This window comes from Pipistrellus hanaki (genome assembly GCF_964339955.1).
Source record: "Pipistrellus hanaki genome assembly, chromosome: 8".
Lineage (NCBI taxonomy): Eukaryota > Metazoa > Chordata > Mammalia > Chiroptera > Vespertilionidae > Pipistrellus > Pipistrellus hanaki.
This window is the reverse complement of record NC_140510.1, coordinates 41,442,340-41,455,062: the sequence shown is the minus strand read 5'-3', so window position 1 is coordinate 41,455,062 and position 12,723 is coordinate 41,442,340. Positions and strand designations below refer to the sequence as shown.

Genomic DNA, 12,723 nt, shown 5'->3' with positions numbered 1-12,723 from the left:
GCCAATATTGCAATCATGTCTGAAAGGCACTGCTGCAGAACACTTGTGCCATAAATTCCATTGGGTTAATTTTAATGCCAAACAAGTCCCCTTTTTCAAAGTAAATCTTTCAGACATATTAACTAACCCCCAATTTTCTGTTGCACCCAGCTCTTTATTCTCATTCCATATCCACAATGAGCATTTAACAATTATGCTTTGATCAGCAAATGCTAAGCTAAACTTCATTCATTCATTCAATGAATCATTTTTGTATTCCTTTATTCAAAGTACTCTGTTATATTCCTGATCTCACGGCATTCAAGGCCTTAGAGAATTCACAAATATATTTTTCATCTTAAATTTAAAAAAATAAAATAAAAAGCATATCATCATTGAGGGTTATTAGAATGTAATTAACTCAAATGAAGAGCAATATGAGTCCCAGATAAGTGCAAGAACACTAAGGAGAATTAGTGAAGTTGAGTGCAAAAAGCACTAGATGGTACTTCTTTCTAGTCTCCTTTCTGAACTTGACTTACCTTAGCCTCATACTTCTCATTGACCAAATGAGAACATAATACTAAATTATTTCTATGGCCCGGACCAGCACTGGAATTCTAATTCTTGAAGTCAAAAGTGGAAACACTCACCTTTATTTTGGAAGCTAAACTGAGGGGGTAAAGTTAGGATCCATTTAAAAAAAAAAAAGTGCTGCTTGAAATAAAGCTTGGGAGAAGAAAGAGTATTTAAGTAAAGAGGATTCTGGACAAGAAATGGCAACTCAATTCTAGGGGAATTATATTAATTGGATTGCCATGAAGAGTAGGTGGCTAGTGAATTTAAAACTAGAAATGTAGATTGTAGAGTATTTTTAATATTAAGGTAGGGAAATTTTTGATAATGAGTGGGAAGCCATTAAATAATTTTAAAGTGAGACTTGGAAAAGATTAATTCATCTTACGTGGACCAAAAGAAGGAGAAATTAGAAGGCCCTAACGCTAGTCCAAGTGTAAGCTCTTAGAGGCCAGAACTAGAATGGTGGAGGTGAAAATGGAAAAGAAGTAACAGAGGTGATAACGGTTTTGAAGAAGTATGACATCTATAGATTGATATATAGATTGATATAAAAAAATAGGTATAGGTAACCAGTGCTGTGGTCATTCTCTAAATTGGCTGTTGGTTTAAAAAAAAAATACACATTTTAACATGTACTCTCTGGTGTACACAATAGAAATAGCTTTTTTATCTGGATGGTAGGCAAAATATTTAGAAAAAAAGAGGCAAATAAATAATAACTTGACTTCAGCTTTCAAATTTTGAATCCAAGAGAAATCTAAGTGTATCCATATTTAAAATGAAGTATAAAATAAATATTTTCCAATGAATTATATTAATGCGGAGAGCCAAATGAGATAAGGCGAGGTGCCATGTGTCAAGGAGAGTAGGCTGCATAGATGACATCATTCGGATCTGCCTGGATAACTCAACTGATTTACTTTTTCATGCTCATGTCTCCACCTTTGTCATTTGTGGTTTTACCATATCCTTTGGCCCACTTATTACACTATTTTGTAACCCCAGAAGGCCTACAGCTATTTACAGACTTTAATAAATAACTAAATAGCAAGGGTTCAGAAGCATCTGAAATTTGCTATGTTTTTTCAGAAACTTTGTTCTAAAAATACACTGATATCATATGGCGGATAGAGGATATTTAGAAGCCTATTGTTTGCTTTGGATCAGATTGACAAGAACAGTTGAGATTCATAGGTAGAATTAACTTAGCTATTAATGTCCAAGTCTGAGGTGCCATCTGCTACTGAAAAGCATTTTAGGGGCTGCTTTATTTTCCCTCTTAGCTACTCATATACAGTTCCAGAGGGACCTGTGGAGGAGAAAGCAAGGACAGTCACCTCTACAATGCTGCCAAATATGAAAACTCAGATTTTGAATTTATGATAAAGAAATAAAGACAAGGGGAGGAAACATGTTTCAGTAGGAAAGAGTAGATAATTAGCACAGAACCTGATGTAATCACATCAGATTTGGGAACTATATATGGCATCCTTTCTTATTTTCCTAAGAAATTGATTTCTATTATGTTTCATTTAAAATAAGTTTATTGAATTAAACTCAGTAAATGAAACAACTGACATGACTGGAGCTTGAAATAAAGATGTGATGATCTAATGAAATACATAATGCTAAAGTGTCTTGCTTCTTCTGCAAAAATTATTAGTCATAGCAATGCATGAATAATTAAGGACAAAATTATGTTAGGTATTTAATATTTTATACTTATATATCTTAATTTTTAATTAATTAGAGTATATTCATCTATTCATTCAAATATTTTAGTTTTGTTTTTTAATATATTGCCTTTTTTTTAATGACTTAGTCTGTATTAGGATTCCCTAATTTTTTAAATGATTTTTTTCCTTAATAAATGGCACATATTCTGACTTCCTCTGGCAGCAAATCCTCTAATTTTTCTTTTCCTTTAACTTTTGAGTACTTCCCCTTCTCTATTTTTAAACTTTTTGCTTTGTCATATTACTATATTTGTTCCCCTAAATGTATTGCTTAAGAAATAATAGATTTTATTGTAAGATTGTTTTATTTTACTTTCCCAGTATAGACTCAATAGTGAAAAATTAAAGACTGGTAGGGGGTGTCTTATTTTTTTAAACAACAAGAATTCTGACTTCTCTTTTTTTCCATTTGTGTATTAGGTGGTTGTGAATGCCCTTTTAGGAGCAATTCCATCCATCATGAATGTTCTTCTGGTTTGTCTTATATTCTGGCTAATTTTCAGCATCATGGGTGTAAATTTGTTTGCCGGCAAATTCTACCACTGTATCAACACCACAACTGGTGAAATATTTGATATCACCGAAGTGAACAATCATTCTGACTGCCTAAATCTAATAGAAAGAAATGAAACTGCAAGATGGAAAAATGTGAAAGTGAACTTTGATAATGTAGGATTTGGGTATCTCTCTTTGCTTCAAGTTGTAAGTGAACACTGTTTTTTCTCTGAAATTTGTTTATTGTTTAGAATAATAACAAAGTAATTACATATATCCATTATTTAGTTACTAAAGAAGAAAATTTATAACATTTATTTTTTCTAATTTTGTTTTATTAGTACTAGTTTATGAGCCCAAGTGGGTGGAAACTCTATATATTTAAGCAATACAGACATAGTTGATGGTGGCCAGGAATTTTAGTTCATTCCAAAGGTCTTTTTCTCTTTCTCATATTGCTTTCTCTTCCCAAGTGAAAAGGTTGATTAATACATCAATAAGTTTATTATTTTTTCTATTGCAATTGAAAAGCTTGTTTCAATGAGGGATCACCTCCCCACCCCCAACCCCTACCCTTACACACACACACACACACACACACACACACACACACACACGAAAGCACACAGACTCAATATACCTGATTAGACTGACTCTGGAGGGCATTAACTGCTACTGAGTTGTATCATTTGGATTGAAGGTTGGGGAATGATATTTCGGTTTTAGGATCAGATTCTCACAATGAAATGGAAATAATGCCGGATAATGCCTGGATACAGAAAAGCAGCATAAGCAGCTGTTGTTACACCTCAAATGACCTTTCAATACTATTACCTAAGTCTATTTTATCTTAACAGTAATGTTTCCACTCCTGGGTCTCTAAGACTGGTTCACTCAAAATAATAATATAATTTATGAAAATGCGAAAGATGGTGGCCCTTTAAATGTTTTCACATGATGCTGCTTATAGCTGCAGCTGCACATCAACAAAGCAGTGAATAAAGGCCGTGGAAATGCCACTTAAATTTTTTAAAAGTTGTATAAGTTCTCCCCTTGTGATTTTACAGAGTTCATAGGGCAGAAGTTTATTTCTTTTCATCAAGGTTATGATTTCAGTTGTTCAGCCTGAAGACCAGACAAACAAACAAACCTTCACTGGTCTCTTGCATCTCTTTCAGCGGTGTCTGTACTACTATTTTTTACACATTCTTCCCACCTTGTTAGAATTCTTATTGCTCTTGTGGATGTTGCTGACTAATTCTGAATGCTTGTGCAATTAAAATAGGAATTTAAAAAATATGGTGTGTATGATTTATTTAAATGTTACAGTAGACACATGGTATTTCCTTGGGTGTTTAGCCTAACCGTTAACTAATGGCCACACTTGTGAAAGTGTCTCGCTTCATGAAATTGAGAAAATAGAATTTAAAAACTTCAAGTAATTCTTTAAAATAATAAAAAATTCTGAAAATATAGGATAATGATCCTGCACAAAACTATAAAATAAATTCTGCTCTTTAATAAACTAGGTTTTATACTTAGCTTTAAACAGAATTGCCTCTCTGTTGTTTAGTAATTCACTGAAGTGGTTCTTTGAGTCACCTTTCTCTGTTTATGTTCCCATTGTGTAATGGACATGTTCTGTCATTGACCTCAACCATTGATACATTCAATATTTCTCTCTTTGGTATACAAATAACTTCTATTTTCTAGCTAAAAGTCATTTTAAAAAATATATATTTTAATGATTTTTTACAGAGAGGAAGAGAGAGGGATAGAGAGTTAGAAACATCGATGAGAGAGAATCATCGACCAGCTGCCTCCTGCACACCCCCTCTACTGGAAATGTGCCCGCAACCAATGTACATGCCCCTGACCAGAATCAAACCTGGGACCTTTCAGTCCGCAGGCCACCACTCTATCCTCTGAGCCAAATCGGTTTTGGCTAGCTAAAAGTCATTTCATGATCTTCACAGCCATCATACCCATATGTGGCTTTCTTCCTACAATGCCCACCACTTAAAAAGTGTCAATGTTATGAAAATATGTGTATTGTGTTGCAATACAGATGCTGATAGCTTAGTTGAAATTACTAGCTAACAATCCTCTCAGGCTCATAGCTCAAAATTTATTTCCTGGGACAAATAACAAATTGCTATAAGCTATTAGACTCAGGATCCTTCTTGAATTTATGAATGCCAAGTGTCTACTGTACCTTTTTCCATCTTTCTTACCCATATTAACTCACTCTCCTTAAAAAATTATAGAGAAGAATAGATTATTTCTGGATGTTATATTCCAAAATCCTTAATAGTTGCAACTCTGACTTTATACACAGGGATAGGCAAAAATAGGCTAAGAGTTGTAATAAAATAATACAATAATAAATAATACAAGAAAAACTGTTTCATATACTCACAACTGTAAACCTACTTTTGCTGATTCCTGTATATCTGCACAATCTTTAGTGTTACAAAAAGAGAAATCTTAAACTTTTGGATATTTTGTTCACCTTACAGATAGATTTCAGCAGATGATCATATCATTGTAATTGTTTTGCTGCTACAGACATTGCCAAATGTGGTGGTATTTGTAAAGCTTTCTAAAAGTTTTCTACCAAATTTTGATAGCACTTTAAATTGTATGATTTCATTAACTCTAAAGAATTGAGAAATATTTGTGATTTCTCACAAGTATTTGATATCTAATGACCATTTTGTTCATTATGTGTTCTAGAAGTGAAAAGACTTACTAAGATATTGTGTTGGTCCAAAACCCATGTCAAATTTGTTTTGAAAGTCTTTTGGAAAAGGTTCCTTTGTAAAAAATACATGAGTAAGAATATTTATTATAAGTTAGAGCTCAATTATTTGTATGCCAAAGTAAAGCATGTGTGTCCTTTTTTATAGGCCACATTTAAAGGATGGATGGATATAATGTATGCAGCAGTTGATTCCAGAAATGTAAGTATTTTGTAACTATTCTCTTTTATAATATTTGTTAGGTGCTAAAATTAAATCAGCAGAGTACTGCAGCCAAATGGAATGATTTATTTAAAAAATAAAGAAAAAAGTTTGACTCAAATTAATATTCAAGTATATCAATGTTTATAAAAAATATCTTACAAAGATAAATCAAAACTATTTTAAAAGCAAACTAAATTAGCATATTCATATAGTTAATAACTAACAAATATCTTTCTATTAAATATTTCCTATTTTCTCCTCTTATCTACTAATTGTATAATCAGTAATAATTTTGGTGTGCAGGAGCAAATGTGAAAATATATGTGATTGCCAACTACTGTCCAAATAGCAAGAGGTTGAAATATATAGTTACTCCCCATATTGAATGGTATGAAAGTTTGAGATGTTGTTGTCCAGGCAACCTTAAATTTGTATAACAGTTCCTTTCAAATTAATTCTTTTATTTTATTTTAGTATCCATACTTTACTAATGCTATTATCACTTCTACGGCCAACAGATACCTTTAAGACTGTATATCACCAAAGTAAAGACCTACTTTATTTGATTTTTTCTACCACAACTTTTTTTCTAGCCTCAAGAAAAGAACTAATATCCATGCTCCTTTCAACTCAAATTTTGCAAAATTAAGGTTTTTCTAAAAGCCTTAGCTTTTTATTCTGAAGCCCAATCTGTTTAGTCTATCATTATAGACTGTCCCGATAATCTTTAAACTGACTCTGTATAGCTCACTTTTATCTTTCTTGGTATGCACTTCCCCTAAGTGGCTTTAGTTTTATATTAAGTACCATACTGATATGCTCCAGAGTTGGGTTATTTCACTTGATTACTTATTTTGTTTTGTGTCTTTGGTTTGCTTTTAACTCTGTTGTCTTTAGAAGGACATAAACCTATGAGTGAACTTTACTCATAGGTTTAATTACTTCTTTACTTCTTTACTAAGTGATAGATAATAGTCCAATGCTAATTTACAATAAGCACAATCTAGATATTAAACTATCAATTGAAGATTTATAAGATGAGTTCTAGTTATATCTACTAAATTGGAAAAATTCAGTGAATGTTGTAATGTTAAAGATATGATGCTGAAAACCTAAATGAATAATTCAATTATTGTTTGCTGAATAAATTCATGTATGCACAAATGGTTGCTTCTAAACATTGTACACATATTAATTCAAGTAAAACTTTTTCACTGATTTTTAAATTATTAAAATTCAGTACCTTAAATTTTTTTCCAAATTTTGTATACTACTGTCCAGATATCAAGATGATAATTGTATTTACACTTATAAAAGTAGATCCTTAAGTATCCTGATAACCATATTTTTTTACATTAAAACATCCTTAAAGACCACTTTTGGATTTTTTTTAGACATAGTTGATTTGGAGAGAAAAGAATTACTGCTTGAGTATTACTAGGAATTTTATGTTCTTGTGAAAAAGTACCAATGACTTCTAGAATTAATTATGTATTGTGATATTTTACAAAATATTTTCCTTTGGTAGGTGGAATTGCAGCCTAAGTATGAAGAAAGTCTATACATGTATCTTTACTTTGTTATTTTCATCATCTTTGGGTCCTTCTTCACCTTGAACCTGTTTATTGGTGTCATCATAGATAATTTCAACCAGCAAAAAAAGAAGATAAGTATTTCTAATATTCTCTCTCTCACTAAAGACAGTAAAATTATTTGAGGTATTCTTACTACCAAAGTATACTTTAATTCAGAGTAGGTATAAAAAAGAGTAGGTATAAAATGGGTAGGTATAAAAAAGTCTTTTTTTTATATCCTCTCTCTTGCCATACACTGCTCACATTCCTGGGAATAGACTTACAAATCTTCTCTCCCTTCTGGGGTTTTTTTTTTTTTGTGTGTGTGTGTGTGTGTGTGTGTGTGTGTTGTTTTTTTTTTTCTTAATTGGAAACTAAATTTTCTATCTTTTGAAAGAGAACATTAGAAAGAAACCCAGGCATATGCCCTTTTCCCGATGTCAGCTTACAAAAAATAAAATATGTTTTATTGCCTTAGCTAGTTTGGCTTAGTGAATAGAGCATCTGCCTATGGACTGAAGGGTCCCGAGTTTGATTCTGGTCAAGGGCACATGCCTGGGTTGCAGACTCAATCCCCAGTAGAGAGAATGCAGGAGGCAGCTGATCAATGATTCTCTCTCATCATTGATGTTTCTTTCTCCCTCTCCCTTCCTCTCTGAAATCAATAAAAATATTACATATATATATATATATATATATATATATATATATATATATATGGGAAAGGGAGAGAAACATCAATAAGACAGGAACATCATCCATCAGCATGCCCCACACTGTGAATCGAGCTTACAATCTAGGCATGTGCCCTGACCAGGAATCGAACCAGCAACTTTCTGGTTCCTGGGTGGATATTCATCCGCTGAGTCATGGTCCATCCCCTTTTATTATTACTAATATTGTGTTGTAGACAATATCAGGCTCGAGTTCCAAATCCTCTCTATCTACTGGTCTATCACATACCTGTCATACTTATGATCTCTGACTTATCCCTTAACTCTTCTACCAACTCATTCAGTTTTCTTTCCATACTTTTGCACCAATTCTTGGCAGAGTGAAAATGCCTTTCTATGAGTACTCTAAACCATCTTGCAATATAAATATGCTAACTATTACATTTGAATTAAAAAATATTGTCTTTAACTTCAAGAAGGCAGTGTGCATAGTGTAATGAACAAAGTATTTCATTTCTAAGAATCAAATTTTACCTCTCACTTAATATTTGGTCTGGAATAAAATAGCCTCCCAGTTTCTGGAATTTTTCCTTCATAAAGTAACTACAGGCCCAGTGCATGAAATTTGTGCACTTGGGAGAGGGGTCCCTCAGCCTGGCCTGCACGCTTTCACATTCTGGGAGCCCTCAGGAGATGTCCAACTGATGGCTTAGGCTCATTCCCCATGGGCAGCAGAACTAAGCTAGCAGTCGGACATCCTTAGTGCTACCCCGGAGGTGGGACAGGCTCCTGCCAACACTGCTGCACTTGCTAGCCATTAGCCTGGCTTCTGGCTGAGTGGCGCTCCCCCTGTGGGAGCACACTAACCACCGGGGGCAGCTCCTGCATTGAGCATCTACCCCTCCTGGTCAATGTGCATCATAGGGACCAGCCATTCCGCTGTTCGGTTGATTTGCATATTAGCCTTTTATTATATAGGATAATGAAAATAATAAAGTCAATATCAGATGATTGTGAGAATTAAATAGGATTATAGTACCTAAAGTGTACTTTTAATTTTTCAAATTTTTAAGTCACAGGCATAATTATCCTAACTGGTTGAAGCTTGTGTTTCCTTTTTGAACTACCCCTTTCCTATTTTAAGTTTATCATTAAAATATTGTGTGCAAAGGGACATAATTTTAACCAGTTTTGTTTTTTCTTTTCTATACTTTGGAGGTCAAGACATCTTTATGACAGAAGAACAGAAGAAATATTATAATGCAATGAAAAAATTAGGATCGAAAAAGCCACAGAAGCCTATACCTCGACCAGGAGTAAGAAATACCAAATGACATGGGGGGAAAATATACCAAAACCAAAAATTTACATAGGTTTTCTTACAAGACCGATAGCAGCTAACATTTCTAGCCTCAAATATTTCTTTAATTTTTTAAAACATCATTAATTCATATATTTTATGGTAATGGTAAGAATTATTTTAAAGAAGATAGAGACCAAAAATAAAAAAGAAGACATAGAAAATGTGCTCTTAATTTCAAGGGATTTAGAATTATACAGTTAGAATCCAAACTAAATGGCAAAGGACACAAAATACTAGTGAACTTTCATAATATGCTAGCCAGCAGTTGCATTCTTGAGAATGATAAGTAAAATAAATTTTCCCTTGATAAGCCTTAACAGTGGAAGTAAAAATGGGTCAACTGTATATAGGAAAAACGTAAGATAGAAGATGTCATAAGAGTTCCTCAGTGATCTAGGGAAATGAACCAGACAATGGCCAGCAGGGACTGACAGTGGCAGAACTGGCGAGCAGAACCAAGGATCAGTGACAAAGGATGTGAATTTTTAAAAATATCTTTATTGATTTTTGGAGAGAGGAAAAGAGAAGGAGAAAGAAAGGGAAATGTCAATGTGAGAATGAAACATTGATCAGCTGCCTCCTCTACACCCCCTACCAAGGATGGAACCCGCAACCCAGGCATGTGCCTTGACAGGAAATAGAACCAGCAACCTTTTGGTGCATGGTAGATGCCCAAATGAGAACCAGCCAGGGCTGAGGATATGCATTTTTCACATCAAAGAATAAGAGAGTGCTTTTCTGGTCTGGTTGTCTCTGTGTAGACTCAATCAAAAGTGTGTGTCTGACAATGTCAGCAAAGACTGTGTGGTGGAAAAACATCAACACTGCCATACATGAACTTTAAATGCAAAATGCCCTAGAAATCCCAAGTTCCCTTGAACAGTTCTTTGAAAATAAGACAAAATAATTATGTTATTAGATACTGAATTTTGAAATGGATGATGCATGGTTCAACTCATAATGGCACATTTTGGTAAAACAAAATAAAGCGGATTTCTTACCTTCTCATAAACTTAATACATTAATGTGCATTTGTATTACTATGCAATGTTTCTTATCAGAAATATCCTTTTGAGAAGAGATTATTACTCTGTGGAATACACATTGGTAAACAGCAATTTAGATAACCGAATTAAAAAAATTAATGTATTGCCCAGTCAGCATGTCTCAGTGGTTGAGCATTGACCTATGAATCAGGAGGCCATGGTTCGATTCCTGGTCAGGACACATGCCTGAGTTGCGGGCTCAATTCCCAGTGTGGGGTGTGCAGGAGGCAACCAATCAATAATTCTCTTTCATCATTGATGTTTCTATCTCTCCCTCTCCCTTCCTCTCTGAAATAAATAAAAATATATTTTTTAAGGCACATTCCCAGTAGCAGGTGTATAGGAGGCAGCTGATCAATGATTCTCTCATCAATGTTTCTAACTTTCTATCCCTCTCTCTTCCTCTCTGTAAAAAATCAATAAAATATATTATATATTTTAAAAAAAATATGTTCGGGAAAACTATTCTGTTGCTAAAAGCATTTCTGTTTCTCTACAGAACAAGTATCAAGGAATGGTCTTTGACTTTGTCACCAGACAAGTGTTTGACATAAGCATTATGATCCTCATCTGTCTCAACATGGTCACAATGATGGTAGAAACAGATGACCAAAGTGAATATGTAACTAGCGTTTTGTCACGCATCAATCTGGTGTTCATTGTGCTGTTCACCGGAGAGTGTGTTCTGAAGCTCATCTCCCTCCGCCATTATTATTTCACCATAGGCTGGAATATTTTTGATTTTGTGGTTGTCATTCTCTCCATTGTAGGTAAGAAGTATTTAAAGTCTCTTAAGTTCAGCTCAATAAAAGTAAAAGTGGGAACAATCAAGTTTAAATTAGAGGTCATCCCCCCACTCAGAGATAACCACTAAGAAAATGTTAATGTATTTCATCCACGTGTGTTTGTTTTTCTTACAAAATGAGGCTCCTGCTGTACATACAGTATTGTATCTTATTCTGTTCATTTTAGACACTAGGTGTATTATTTGTCAGTAATAAACTTTCATTCATTTGAAATAGAAATGTACTATTAACTAAGATCAAAATGTTTTGAGATGTTGAGATTTAATAGCCTATACAATATCTAGATGGCTCTATTGATAAGAGGACTAGAAATTTACTTTGGTATCTAGGTAATATATTGCATCAGAGATATGGACATAGACATAGAGTCATCAGCAAGTAGATAGGAGTGGAAGATGATGACAAGAGAAGATAAAGTCTAGAGTGAGAAGAGAATAAAAATAAGAGCAAAATGTTACCAGATTCATATCACAAGTTCTTTAAGGGTGTCAGGTAGAGATTTTCTAGATTATCCTGAAAGGGTCTATAGTAATGATGCACAAAGGAAAGTGCAGGTGGCACGGGACATTATTTGATGTTTGTTCAAAACCCTTCAACAGGTCACATGAGCAATAGCTCATCTTGTTAAAGATACAACTACAGCTCCAGTGAAACAAAAAAGTCTGTCTGGGACTGAAGCATTCACTCTTTCCTAAACCAGATAATATGATTAGGCCAATATTTAACCATCCAATATGGGGCACCTCTATTGGGCAGATTTTAAAAAATATATATTTTATTGATTTTTTTTAGAGGAAGAAAGAGGGATAGAGAGTTAGAAACATCAATGAGAGAGAATCATTGATCAGCTGCTTCCTGCACCACCCCTACTGAGTATGTGCCCGCAACCAAGGTACATGCCCTTGACCGGAATCGAACCCGGGACCTTTCAGTCCACAGGCCAACACTCTATCCACTGAGCCAAACCGGTCTCGGCTCTATTGGGCAGATTTTTATTTCATTTCCCTCTCTGAAGAAGTGGATTGATATCCAATTTGTATTTGTATGTAGCCTTTGAATCCTACACTAATCCCTCATGTAAACCTTTGTGGATAGGGTACTAAAGTTGTGACTCTTCTTATTCTCATTCTCTCTCTCTCTCTCTCTCTCTCTCTCTCTCTCTCTCTCTCTCTCTCTCATCTCTCTGTCACACACACACACACACACACACACACACACACACACACAATTATGTAGGCTTACTTACCTGTACAGAATGAGACAGTGTAACTACAGGGCACTTGGTTTCTTGAGCTCCTCTTTAGTACAATTATTATTTCATTATTTAAATGGTAAGAGGAGAAAGAAACTTAAAAGAAGAGGGCTGAGACAAGTATCAGCTACAGGAGACCAAAAAGATCATCAGCCTTAGATTCCTTTATACAAGCACCAGAGCATCTATAAATAAATATATAAGAATATTATAGAGGAGACTTGGGAAAGTATTAAGTTCATGGAGAGATGAA

General features: G+C 34.1%; 1 protein-coding gene across 7 annotated transcripts in view; it reads left to right on the top strand.

Moving 5' to 3' along the window:
• SCN1A (sodium voltage-gated channel alpha subunit 1) overlaps positions 1 to 12,723 on the top strand; it is a 121,078-nt gene that overhangs the window by 104,211 nt on the left and 4,144 nt on the right. For all 7 annotated transcript variants that reach the window (XM_084891570.1, XM_084891571.1, XM_084891574.1 and 4 more), the window contains 5 exons: positions 2,715 to 2,996; positions 5,699 to 5,752; positions 7,284 to 7,421; positions 9,215 to 9,319; positions 10,912 to 11,182. In XM_084891570.1, the coding sequence (XP_084747696.1) occupies positions 2,715 to 2,996; positions 5,699 to 5,752; positions 7,284 to 7,421; positions 9,215 to 9,319; positions 10,912 to 11,182 (850 nt within the window). The remainder of the gene's footprint in view (positions 1 to 2,714; positions 2,997 to 5,698; positions 5,753 to 7,283; positions 7,422 to 9,214; positions 9,320 to 10,911; positions 11,183 to 12,723) is intronic.